This window comes from Amblyomma mixtum, chromosome 7, assembly GCF_055824585.1.
Source record: "Amblyomma mixtum isolate Tamu chromosome 7, ASM5582458v1, whole genome shotgun sequence".
Lineage (NCBI taxonomy): Eukaryota > Metazoa > Arthropoda > Arachnida > Ixodida > Ixodidae > Amblyomma > Amblyomma mixtum.
Window position 1 is genome coordinate 41,150,314 of NC_143018.1, and position 13,863 is coordinate 41,164,176.

A 13,863-nucleotide genomic window follows, 5' to 3' on the forward strand; every position below is an offset into this window, starting at 1 on the left:
CAGTGAATGGTAAGCAGGTGTGTGGGTGTAGAATGTGTCGCACCAAGGTTGGTGGGAGTTAGAGCGACGCGGCCCATACGGCACTTCTGTCGCCTCCCAAGCAGCACAAGTAGTCGAGCCAATATTGGAAATGGATGGTTTCTCTCTTCTCCTTTGAAAGGGTCGGCCTTTACCGATACATTGCCAATATTGGGTGCATTACGTGTGCTGCTTGGGCTCGGGCCTGAATCAAAGACCGACCAGCCACGCCGCCGTGATGCGTCGGGCTCGAGAGCTCCCTCGTGGATGACGTGCATGTGGACAGTGCGTACAGCAGATATCATGCGAAGTAACAAAGATGGAGATCTGCACAGTACACACTTGCACCCCAGCTCTCGCTGGGTTTCGAGCATTACACAACATAGCGTAAGCTTTGTCAGTTTCTACCTTAGGGCCAACCACTAATGAAATTTCTGTTTTACTTTTTCAGAGCCCTTATTGCCCTGAAGGGCAAAACCAACAGCATGACTGTACGCCTTTATTTTCGACAAAAAAATCACATAATTCAGTATTCACAAGTCAGATTCAAATAGCACTTCGTGAGATTTTTAATAAACCGACAAAATAATTTTAAACAAATGCATCCAAGAAACATTTCAGTGATAATTCCTGACAAATTCAGGTCAATAATCACAAACATATTTGACGCCAATTAATTACAAACTACTTTTACTGTTGTCTAAAGGCAATTAATTCAATGTCACTAGAAATCGCGCATTAGCCAAGTTTGGCATGTCAAGCTTAGAAAGTTATAAGCACTGCGCTGAGCGTCAGCAATACGAGGCATTTTGGGCTTAGCGTCGTTTTTCCGAATATGCTTCTGTACATATCGTAGTGAAAGCAGTTTTCTTGGCGAAAAAGGTACAAATAAGCGAAATATCTGACTGTGCAATATTCAATAACACCTTTGTTTTTCATGCCGAACATCTCGGAGATGGTCAATTTTAGCAGAATTTAAAATCTTCAACATACACATACGGCTGGTCTGACGAAGAAACGCAGATTAGGGTTTTTTTTCGCCTTTGTCCGATGCGGTCCAATATAAAATATGAGATTTATGAAATTGACATGATTATGATATGTAGGAGAGATAAAAGTATGATACGCGATCCCATCGAGGAGATATAATGTAAAATGTTTGCTGACCTGCTTAAATGTTTGCTGTGCTGCTTAAATGTTTGGAAGCTGAGATGCAGATGACCAGACGCCTAAGAACCTTCGATTAATCATTCATCGACGGAGCCGCATAAAGATATACAAGGCTCGCCAAGACAGTCGAGAATTCTCCGCAGTTTTACCGTTAGAATTAATTTCATGGGTGAAATCCCTGTGCGCTAATGACGTGGATGGTGCAATCGTGTAAGAGCGCTTACAGTGTCATTTTTCGGGACGAAAACAATCAATACAAAAGATAAACTGACGATGAGACACAAAGTTCACTTATAAACGACAACAATGCCCAAACAAGGCGAGGTCTACATTTGTGACGATGAGTGGCTAGACGATGATATGTGCCCGTCAATTAAGAAACTTCCTGTTTCAATTCAAGACGAAATTCTCCGTCGTGAAGGAAACCCTCGACGTCGAGCAATTCAAGACTTGTTCCAAAGTAAGAGTGTAAATTACCTGAGTCGCGACGTTCACCCGACAATTCCAAGTGATGATTCTTTCGAGGCTCTTTATGCAGCATTTTCACAGTATATCGAACCGACGGCAATCGAGAGGATGGAATGAGGCAGGAGAACTCCAAACGGACATCAAGAAAGGGACCACCACCAATAAGCGCAATTTTGCTGGTGGCAGTGAGAGTAACCTTCAGATACCTGTCCCTGAAATCCCATATGGTCAATGTCGCTCCCTTCTTGATAACACCTGGTGTCCAGAGAGTCGGTAATAGGTGCCCAATATTTTTCACGCCCAATATGTACACTTTCTCGCCAACTAAAGCTGTTGATGAGAGCCGGTCAGTGTCACTCAGCCTAAACGTAGTGGGTGGCTCGGGTGAGGCATTAACGATCGGTAGCAGCCCTGTATCCGCCGCAGCGCTGATTAGTACAAGCGGGGTGTCCGCCACAGTGTTCTCACGTAGCTGTTCCATACCAATTAGTGACTGCTCGGCTAACTTCTCCAGCCTACGAAGAATGAGCTTCTGCTCTGTGTGCCACGGTATGTACCCCACCGGGACAGAAGCTCCGATGACGCCGCCTGTGTTTTGTTCGGAATCTTCCCGAGATCGCTGGACTTCCGCCAGCGTCGTTGCCACGTTGCCGGCGATTTGCTCCACTCCGTCCTTTATGGTGTCTGCAGACTGAGTGAGCGAACTAATGATTTCCAGCAAGCGCACGGCTTCTGTCCTCGACTCCTCGATGAGTGTGTTCATTTGGCTCTGGAGAGCGGGAAGCTGGTCTTGAAGCGGGTATGCCACCATGGCTTTCAATTCCTCCACGGCTGCTCTGCCGTCATGCACATTAAGCCGGCTGTCCACGTCTCCAGCGGTTGAGGGATTGCCGCCTCTGCATCCGGCCACGTAGTGAGCGGCAAGCTGATTGTGCAACACTGCGTCTCCGCACTGCGGACACTCGAGAGCGTGGAATTTGCATTGGGTCTCGTAATGTCGCAGCATGACGACCATGGTACCTACAAACTTGCAGCCATGGGCTTCGTTCCAGCAGTGAGCCTTGGAAGAAAAAATAAAGAACTGGTCAATGGTAAATCAGTTCCACATAGCAGAATGAGCCGGAGCAAAAGCGAACCCATGCATTATTTCTTGAAACGCAAAACGCTTTACAGCGAGGTTGTTGGCTGCTCATTCGTGGCGTGAGTGGCATCGCCGTCGTTGGCGTTCAGCAACACGTGGCCATGGCGTCACTACGCAACAACATCACCATCACGTGACATTAGGTAACTGTAAAGTCACCGGTAAGTTACCGGCCTAGTAGTGTCAAGTCACCATGATGCCGCCGACAACGAAGACATGTCCTAGAGCGCTAGGCAGAGGTGTTGGTGGGGTCATTGCATTGCAAAATTGCAAAAGCACAAACCATAAAAGAACGCCGCTGGTGAAAAACTCAATGAGAAAACATAACCGCGAAAGGTTTTTTTTTTTTTTTAGAGCACTTTGCTATACCCTCTGTGGCTTGGCGTTGCCTTCACAGAACACCACTCATTTTCTTATTGGTATCAGTCCAAGGTATCTTAGTTCCCCGTTTCGGAAAAACTAGACAACTTGAGTATTTTGCACAGAATTGGATGTTATCAGACAAGTTATGCCTTTTTAATTTTATTTCTTTCCAACTTAGTTGGAACGAGGTAACAACAGCAACTAGGTCATTTAATCGTATAGTCAATGTGAAAAAAGTCATTTCACGCAGTAATTATCTTATCGTTGACGTCGTACGTTCAAAAGTAAAATGCAGGGCTATATTGCTAAACTAAACCTATGACAGTTGTCGCCGTAAAAAAAAAAATCTCACCTTCATTTCCCTCCCTGTCCTAATGAGCAATTTATTCCAGCTGCATTGCTTTTTTGCGAAGGCCTCCCCGTCCAGCGGACAAACGCTACGGCCGTCTTGTGTGCAGGCTCTGAGGCACAACTCGCAGAGAAAATGTGCGCAGGGAAGAGCTACCGTCTCCTTGGGAATCGTATGGCAGAGGCCACAGATGCGGATCATGGGCACGGCCTCGGCGAACCGTGTCGGTCGCCAATTGACGCCACTGAAGTGGTGACCGCGCAGTCGGTACCGCACCCTGGGCCCTGGATCTTGCATGGTGTTCTTCGGCCCCCACTCCTGCAATCCCGCACAACGATAGTGGTCAGTTACCGACCATACCTCCTTGAGGCTGGAACCTTCCCGTCCTCCGCTGTTGCGTTAAAAAGAGACATAAGACACCTTTAGCATACCGTGTACCGTGTTACCGTTACCGCTAAAGGAGTACCGGGTGCCCGCCCACCGCCGCTGAGCAAGCGTTGATTGGCCCCGATCATGGAGGAAAAAAACTAGGAGAGAGTGCGCTCAGCCTCTGCAAGCCTCCCTCCTCTGACGCCGCTTCCGAGGGCTCTTTTGCGCACTGACTCTTGGGAATTAAATAGGCCCTCCACAGTTACCAGACTGCCAACCAGCGGTGCTTTTTAGTGAACGTCCGTGCTCCGATGTAGCGCAGAAGCGCAGCGCCTGTGTTGCAGCTTTGGCGGAATGCGTACTGAGCTCGAGGTTGTCTGAAGGCTCCGCGTCTCAACACTTCTGTTGATTACACTCGAGTTTTTGGGAGCACTGTAGAAAACTGCAGGTAAACTTTTCATCAAAGGGTGCGGCCGCGACCTCGTCACTGTTCAACTTTGGTTCATAAAAATAATGGAGAGGAATTCCTTTCGTCGTTATACACACATACGGAGTGTTTATTTCAGCGCATGCTATAAGCGGAGAACTCGAGAGTAGGCGAAGAAAACGAGCCTCTAAAAAAAGGGCGCAGTGGCTTCCAGAGCGCTCAAGGCGGACGAACGTGTTTTACGAGCGCTCCGGCGCGCTGCGCAAGGTTTTATTTCTCGGGCAGGCGGACTTCGGCCCGCCCATGAGCCCGCCGTTCTCCGCTATCCTCGAGGCACAAGTCGCGCCGAATACGCTCGCGCACATATGCGGTTCCGACGTGAAACGCAGCAGTGAAGTATTTCTCTCGCTGTCGAGAGAGAGTACCGACGGCTTTACGTCTGCCCCTGCGCGGGGTCTCCCGGCCATTGCGCACAATCACAAAAAGAAGTAAACTGTATGTACTACATAGCCGCGCGCACGTAGCGTTCTGTCTCGGACTAATCGCGCGCGCGGCACACCGCACTAGCGGCCGGGGTGGGGCGCCCGGCCGCGCATACCGTCCCAGGTAGCTAGCACCCACGGAGCGGTCGTGTCACGCTCGCACTACATGGCGAAGAGCAAGCGGGAAGTCAAGTCCGCCTGCTCGATGAACGCACAGAGGCTCACCATTGTTCTGTCACGGATGCGCGCACTGCCGCGCGGCCACGGGAGCGCTTCGAGACTGTCCGGGATGATTCCCAGCGCCCTGTAGGCCGCGATCATCTCGCGACGCGGCACTGCAGAAGCGACACAGCGAAGGAACATGTGCTCCAATGTCTCCACTGTGCCGCATTCAGCGCACGCGTCGCTCGGGGACGGTGGCCGCTTCGGCGAGCGAGCAGTTTGTGCTCACCACGGAGCCGTCAGTGAACACGAGCAGATGGTCGCGCAGTTGCTCGTAGAGCGAGAGGGTGAAACCGAAACCGAAATCCGGCAAAGAGCTACCGCTGCCTTGTCACGTGAGGGCCTATTTCCCATGATGCTTTCCACTATATTTTTTATGACTAGGCTTCAAGATTGTGACGTCATGCTCCCTCCTAGTTTTTGCTTCCTCCATGGCCTCGATGCTGCAGACGCGCGCGCAGCTCGTGGGCACATCGCGACATCTGGCGCCGTCAAGGCGATTTGCGCATGCGCATTGGCTGCGCGCGAGCTCCCGGTACTCCGGTACCGGTAACGATAGCATGGTACACGGTATGCTAAAGGTGTCTATTACGGAGTGTAACAATAGGGGGCCCAAAGCTTTGGGGGCCCCCGCAAGAAGTTTGGGCGTCGAAGTGCGTATGCGCAGAACGCTATGCCCGCGCTGCGTCTTGGGTTAACGTTAGCGGTGAACGCTATTTTGCGAAATAGCGGGCGCCTCAATGCCGCTCTACGTACAGGCAACATGGCGGCGCCCATCGAAGCGGGGCCTCTCTGTTCACTATAGTTCACTATACTCTTCACCACCGATTCGTCGTCGCCGCTGCTCTGTATACTAAGTTCTTGGCAAACGAAAGGCGCACGAAGCTTTCGCTTTGTCTGAAGATGCCCGCGCCACAAAATTTTAGCGATGAAATCGCCATATTTTCAGATTGCTTCCGTGTTTACAATGCTACTAGGCTTAGCGAGTAGCATTGTTTGGTCGCCGTAGAGGTGACTTGGTGGGACGTTCGAATGGGGTTTCCTGCCTCAGTAAAAAAACACTTACAATTTTTTACTCTTAAATCGTGTGTCTGCAATAATAGCAGTTTCTGATGAAGAAAAAAAAACTCATATCTTAAAAACTTTTGAGGAGTAGCTTTTTGGATGGTCGTAGTGGCGCTGCAACAGAAACGCAAGCCTGTCCCCGCTGCGTAGAGGAGACCCGTATTCTAAAACTCACTGGCACACTCTTACGTAGCGCTGGGGCCAGCCATTTCATTGAGGCCCCCAAGCCTTGGGGCCCCCCTATTCTAAACCTCTATTACGGGTCTGCATCCTAGCTTGATGGACCGTCCGCTCCCCACACCCCGCATTCCGTTTTCACAGAAAATTAAGATATCCATCGTTCTTCCAGTCACTGACCAATAAATCACATCAAGTAAACTGCTTATAGCCTTCGTTCTTCATTCGCCTTGATGAGTGCTATCCTTGGCTGCCATTATCACCTTGAAAAACCCCTGCACCTGCAGCAAATGGTTTGGTTTTATGGTGTTTAACGTCCCAAGGTGGCTCAGGCTATGAGGGAGAGGGCTCCTGCAACAAATTAAAAAAAAATTCTACGCCTCCTGGGAAGCATAAAAAGTGCTAGTTGCCGTATGCCGCTGCATGCTGACAGGACACGGACACTTCTCCGCTTCGAGGTGCGAAAAGTTAACTGAGGAAGTGGTTATTAGAAAAAACATTATAGTAATGGCTGTATTGATATTTATAGGGTTTTTTTGTATTTGTATAATTAGAAAATCTGTTTCCTAGTACTACCTTCTTTTCTGTGATGTTGATTTTTATGCAAGATGTGCGCGCAATTGTCTTGTTTATTACATATGCGCTTTATTATTGCAACCTTTGTGTACATATACATCCTGTTCGCTGTGACTGCTCGATGAAGCAAGAGCGCTTGTCAGGCTACGCCTTTATCTCTTGCCTTTTCATCTTGTGTATTGAAACGATGAATAAACTTCAAATTTGAAAAGTGTTATGCAAAAACACCTGGACGAGACTGTCATATTGTAAGAACGACACACTTATCGTGTCTGGTATGTAGCCATTGTCGCGTGGGAGTCATTTCTGCTGTTGGTTTGCGGAGGCTTTGAGGGATGCCCTCTTGGACGACCATTTTCGAACTCCGGAAACCAGCAGAAAATTATCTGGATAACCACCGAAGTGTCATTTCAGGGCTTCGGTAGGTGCGAAGTCATGGGGGTTGTCATGCACATGACATAGGGCGGCAAGTGACGTCTTAATGCGGGACAGGAAAAACACGTGCACACCTTGTCACGTTGCTGCCGCTATGAAGAGAAATTGCATCAATTAACAAAATAAACAAACTACAATAATATATACTTAATGAGGAAACTTACAAGCTTACAGCTTGTAAGTTTGCAAAACGACGCACTTACCCAACTCCTTGCTACGTACTTTGCGGTTCCGTTATTTCTCCGACATCAACATGTAAGTACCTGGGAATTAACATACCGCATGACCTTTCTTGGTCCACCCATATCACTGCCATTACTAATGAAGCTAATCGTGTCCTGTCTTACTTACGACGTAATTTGCCAGTAGCTTCTTCGTCTATTAAAACTCCCGCCTACATAACGTTGGTTCGTCCCAAGCTGGAATATGCATGCGCAGTTTGGGACCCTCACATTTCTTATCTAACTAAAGCACTTGAATCAGTGCAAAACCGTGCAGCTAGATTCATACATTCAGACTACTCTTATCAGTCTAGTGTGACTGCCATGAAGTCAAGAGCTAACCTGCCTGACCTCGAGCTGCGACGCAAAATCTGCCGACTCATCCTTTTCCACAAGTTTTATCATTCATCCCTTGCAGATCTAAAACCAGCTCATCACGTGTCTCCTCGCACCAGTCACAGAAAAGCCGTTTATCCACCCGCGCACGCACCACTGCGCACCTTCATTCCTTCTTTTCCCAGACTGCAGTAGACTGGAATGGCCTGCCTGCCGATGCCGCACTCCGCACCAGCCCCGTCCATTTTAAAAAAGCCAATGAAAATGTTCTGTTTTAAACCCCATGTCATTCTTTTCAGATTCATTTTGTGTATTGTTTCCCCTCATGTAATACCCCTATTCAGGGGCATTTGAGGTGTACAAGAAATAAATAAATAAATAAATAAAAACACCTCATCGCGTGATCGATGCCGCGAACCAGCAAACTGCTGCATTATATTTGCAGACGCTGTTGAAGGGGTGCAAGGAAACGCCCGCGAGGACGAAGAAATAGGCATTTTCTCTTGCTCTTCCACGTGGCATCTTTTGACTTGCAAGCAGGGAGAGGTCTATTTGCAGCTTTTTCTAAACAGTGCTTTAGCAAAATCAAGCCCTTAGCCATTAGGTATGTAACCTTAATATGCTTAACGTCCTGCATGTAGCACTCCGCTTTTTTTGCGCGGTAACTCTGAAAGTTTATTGTGTAGATCGCCGGCTAGTGTGAGTTTATGGTTTATGGGGGGTTAACGTCCCAAAGCGACTCAGGCTATGAGGGACGCCGTAGTGAAGGGCTCCGGATAATTTCGACCACCTGCGGCTCTTTAGCATGCACTGACACCGCACAGCACACGGGCCTCTAGAGTTTCGCCTCCATAGAAATGCAAACGCTGCGGCCGGCATCGAACCCACGTCTTTCGGGTCAGCAGCCGAGCGCCATAACCACTGAGGCAGAGGTTCAAGAGGTTCTAAACCTTCCCTGGACAAGCTTAGCATTGTGGGAGTGCAGTTTTGTATGTTCCCATTTAGAGAAGAATGGTCGGTCGGTCGGTCGGTCGGTCGGTCGGTCGGTCGGTCGGTCGGTCGGTCGGTCGGTCGGTCGGTCGGTCGGTCGGTCGGTCGGTCGGTCGGTCGGTCGGTCGGTCGGTCGGTCGGTCGGTCGGTCGGTCGGTCGGTCGGTCGGTCGGTCGGTCGGTCGGTCGGTCGGTCGGTCGGTCGGTCGGTCGGTCGGTCGGTCGGTCGGTCGGTCGGTCGGTCGGTCGGTCGGTCGGTCGGTCGGTCGGTCGGTCGGTCGGTCGGTCGGTCGGTCGGTCGGTCGGTCGGTCGGTCGGTCGGTCGGTCGGTCGGTCGGTCGGTCGGTCGGTCGGTCGGTCGGTCGGTCGGTCGGTCGGTCGGTCGGTCGGTCGGTCGGTCGGTCGGTCGGTCGGTCGGTCGGTCGGTCGGTCGGTCGGTCGGTCGGTCGGTCGGTCGGTCGGTCGGTCGGTCGGTCGGTCGGTCGGTCGGTCGGTCGGTCGGTCGGTCGGTCGGTCGGTCGGTCGGTCGGTCGGTCGGTCGGTCGGTCGGTCGGTCGGTCGGTCGGTCGGTCGGTCGGTCGGTCGGTCGGTCGGTCGGTCGGTCGGTCGGTCGGTCGGTCGGTCGGTCGGTCGGTCGGTCGGTCGGTCGGTCGGTCGGTCGGTCGGTCGGTCGGTCGGTCGGTCGGTCGGTCGGTCGGTCGGTCGGTCGGTCGGTCGGTCGGTCGGTCGGTCGGTCGGTCGGTCGGTCGGTCGGTCGGTCGGTCGGTCGGTCGGTCGGTCGGTCGGTCGGTCGGTCGGTCGGTCGGTCGGTCGGTCGGTCGGTCGGTCGGTCGGTCGGTCGGTCGGTCGGTCGGTCGGTCGGTCGGTCGGTCGGTCGGTCGGTCGGTCGGTCGGTCGGTCGGTCGGTCGGTCGGTCGGTCGGTCGGTCGGTCGGTCGGTCGGTCGGTCGGTCGGTCGGTCGGTCGGTCGGTCGGTCGGTCGGTCGGTCGGTCGGTCGGTCGGTCGGTCGGTCGGTCGGTCGGTCGGTCGGTCGGTCGGTCGGTCGGTCGGTCGGTCGGTCGGTCGGTCGGTCGGTCGGTCGGTCGGTCGGTCGGTCGGTCGGTCGGTCGGTCGGTCGGTCGGTCGGTTTATGGGGTTTAACGTCCCAAAGCGACTAAGGCTATGAGAGACGCCGTAGTGGAGGGCTCCGGAAATTTCGACCACCTGGGGTTCTTTAACGTGCACTGACATCGTACAGTACACGTGCCTTGAATTTCTCCTCCAAAGAAATTCAACCGCCGCGGCCGGGATCGAACCCGCGTCTTTCGGGCCAGCAGCCGAGCAGCATAGCCACTGAGCCACCGCGGCGCCTAGAGAAGAATGATTCCCAATTTTAAAGTGCAATAAGCATTCTGCATCGTTTTTTTTTAATTCCTGAAGTATGATTTACATGGATTAAACAACCGCTTCATTCTGCACTAGCTTTTTCAGTGCCATTATATGTCTATAGCGAAAATTGCATGCGGGAAGGGCGTTATTTCTCCTGTCTGCTATTTATACGTCTACGGTCACTTTCAGTCTCGCTTAGAGGTACTCTGGAAGCACAGAAGAACAGTTTTCAATGCACTCTGTCAGCTTTAAAGGGGGTGCATTTATCAGACCTCTCCATCCGCCCCCCTGTCCCAGTACAGCAATAGTCCAGTACAGAGACGCGTATACCTCACTGTACAGTCGAGCGCGATTTGAAGGTTATCGCGCGAGCGTCGGCCGAGAACATGAACAGCGGCATGGCCCAGAATTCTCTGCCGAGGCGAGGCAGGTATCAGGCCAGCTTCCCTCACTCTTTTTGCTGTTCCTTCAGCAGCTGTCACTCCCTTCTCTGGGCTATCAGTTTTTTTTATTTTCTTTCCCACCAATTTTGTTATCGCCCGCAAGATACGAGAGGTAACCAAGTCCACATTTTATCGCAACCAATGCAAAGCTTAGAATAGAGAGAAAGGGTGGTGATCTCGTCGCGGGGGTGAAGCTTGTTGCACGGAACAGCGAACGAGGAAGAGGAGAGTGCGAAATCATGATTTCTCCTGTTCCAAAGTCGGCCGCTAGGTGCCTGGAGGGCTAGGCTGGTCGACGCTCGCGCGATAACCTTCAAATCGCGCTAGACTGTACGTATGTCAAGACGAATGCATCCGCACTAAGAAATGTGCAACGGGACAAAGATCTTCAGGACGAGCTTTAACAGACCTAGGAATAAAGGTGCCGTGTCTACCAACAGCTGCCTCATTTAAGCATAATGAAACAGAACTGCGCGAAGGACACGGGGCAAAAGTAGACAGGCCCGCACTGTGGGCAGCTCTAGAACTAAGCACTGCCTATCTGCAACGAAAAAAGATAAGCTGCTTTTCAAGAAAACTAAGATAATCGGCGGCGCCAGAGAAATGAAGGCAAGTGAAATTTACGAAGCTTTGCATATACACAGATAAGGATTCGAAAAATGTGTTATCGACACTTCGGTTCACTTGTACAAAAAGGAACTTTGCTTCCTCGGCTTGATAAGGTGATTACGTTTCGAGTGCACGGTGGAGCGCTTGGCGCGCTTGCGTATTGTTGTTGAGGAAAGTGTGAGGCGTTGCTTCAATAAACTATTTGAAAGCTTGCGTTCGTCCTGTCTACTTATGTCCTGTGTCTGACTCCGCGAAATTTTATGCTTAATTATGTCATACCAACCAGCCTGCCGTAGTACTCTCCTGGAACTCACTTGAGCACTAAGCGAAGAAGCGCGGTGAAATGAGGGGCTTCTTAATAAGACATATATGGATACATACAATCAGTCGCGCTAATGTAATTCCATTGATCAAGGCCAGAAACCGACAAGCGCTTGATCTTCTGTTGTCTCGCGTCCCGTCTTCATTTCCGTGGTGTGGCTTCCTTCTAAGTATGCATTACCCATATGCCCAATCTTTTTCTCTTTACAAAAAAAAAAAATCCATTATGTTTTGTATTGGCTTTGATGACTGCTGATTTCATTCACATTTAAGTATCCCACATCACAAAGCACGAATCTATGCCTACACCACCAATGCGCTCTCTAACCACCGGGTAGCAAACGTCATCGGCCTAGGTCGCCAGTCACGCCCCCCGGCGGCTTTCGTTCCCACTAGTGCATCACGTATGGTGATACTGCGATTTAAGTACCGTGCCGTAAATGAAATAGACTTCATATAGCGCGTTCTCCCGAGCACCATGCAGTATGGGTAGGTGCTCGGCAAGGTGGGATTTAGTGACCATAGGATTGTAAAGTCTCGCATTATCTTAGGCTTGAAGAGGGAACGGAGTCAGGAGGAAGCCATCAACTAGGATAAGCAGCACAAACTTGTGTACCGAGCCAGGCTCGCGACAGCTCCTGCAGGATCCCTGGGGCCGGATTGTCACGTAGCTGGCTGTTCCAGCCAGTTAATTGGGGGATTAGCTGGCTCTCCAGCCTCATGACAACAGCCGGCGGCAGGTCAGCCAGCCGCTATAGCCGAAGCCAACTCGTCGGGGAAACCAACCAAACACGCGAGAATCCGGCCCCGGGACTGAAGGCCTCTCCCAGACGGAGCACACTTGTTGAACGAAATTAATTTTTTACACCATCGCCATCATCGTGCTGTAACGGGTGGCAGACGAACATATATACAACCGCCGCGGTGCCGTCTGCTACCCGTTCGGTCGGCAATGCACGGGGATAACTGATAAAGGACATGGAAGTTCTGCCCGGTAACAATGGCATTCACGCCCAGAGATATTCTGGGGTGCTATCAAGCTGGCTAGGCAGCACGTTTTTCGTCACAAGAGCGCCCGGATACTGGTCGGGCACCCTTGTAGCTGAAAGGAACGATAAATAAAAAATTCGCATTCGCCTTTTGATCTTCTTCTATATCTCCCGCAAAACACGAAATTTCACACCTGGCTGGCGCTTCTCTGAACTCTATTAGGTGAGTTCGTGTGCCACCTATCACTCTTGTGCAGTTAGCCGTATTCCAGATGTAGACAGCGAGCACGTCAGGTTATACAGAAACTGCCGGCGCCGCAAAAAACGTAATGGCTGGAAGTAGGTTCGCTCTACAAACAGCCTTTTGCAGTGCAAGTTACACGTGTGACGGCAGACATAGCGTACGAAAGGCTGCGCTGTCTGTGCAGAACGACACGCGATGCCGTGTTCGCGCTCATAATTCTCATGACTGCACACAAATGCAGCAGCGAGATACCGGTACGGCGACCTTCTTCCTAAACTGAGATTAGCCAGCTATAAGTATGTACCATTCGACAGAAATTCTAGCCCTGGCAGAGAAAAAACGCCAGTTGACGATAAAAGGGGAGGGGGCAGGCAGGGTTTCTCTTTACGCTGGCGCGGACATGGTGCCTAGGGATTTTAATTACCAGCTGAACCAAACCAAGCGGCAGGCTCTGCAGGGCGCAAATCTCGCGCAACAAACTCGAAGCCAGACATGTAAAAAGAGAAGAGTAAAAAACTTACGCGGCAACTTAATCGCTCGAGGACGGTGTCCCTGTCCCGGTCCTTTGAAGAGCAGCACGTAAACTTTGCACCCAGCCACCCCAGCAGCTCAGCAAGCAGAATAACCTCGGCCCGGCTTTCGTAAGGATTCCTCCTTCCCGTCGCTATATTATCAGCACTTTGGAAAGCTGCTTTATCTGCCTACAGCCTTAGCGTGATTTGAAGGTTATCACGATCGGATCGGCTGTACGGGGCCAAGAAATTTTTCTTGGCGTGACGTTCATTTGGTTCGCAACAAACCGACGTTGCAAGATAGAGGAATCCTTCGGTTATCTAAGGTCATGTGACCACCTGCAAATCGTGTTAGCCTGCATCCTCAAGTGCCTCCGAGCCGCACTCCGGCTGCCGTTCTGAAGCCTTGTAAGCGAAAAACCGAAACTAAAAAAACAGCGCAGCGTGTGTGACGTCTTTGTTGGCCTTCCGCTGGCTCCTCGCAATGCAGGCCAGTTCTGCCACCGGCGGCGTCAACGTCGTATACGTGAGGCTAGTCGTTTTTGTTCGGTTGCCAAAAAAACATGGGT

General features: G+C 51.0%; 1 protein-coding gene across 1 annotated transcript; it reads right to left on the minus strand.

Moving 5' to 3' along the window:
• Nucleotides 1-545: 545 nt before the first annotated feature.
• Nucleotides 546-13,591, minus strand: LOC149335790 (uncharacterized). Its single transcript, XM_089554554.1, has 3 exons — nt 13,304-13,591; nt 3,513-3,827; nt 546-2,716 (listed from the first exon to the last, which is right to left on the minus strand). Exons 2-3 carry the CDS (start codon nt 3,804-3,806, stop codon nt 1,562-1,564), a joined length of 1,449 nt encoding a protein of 482 aa, XP_089410680.1. The 5' UTR covers nt 3,807-3,827; nt 13,304-13,591; the 3' UTR covers nt 546-1,561.
• Between the last annotated feature and the right edge of the window lie 272 nt (nt 13,592-13,863).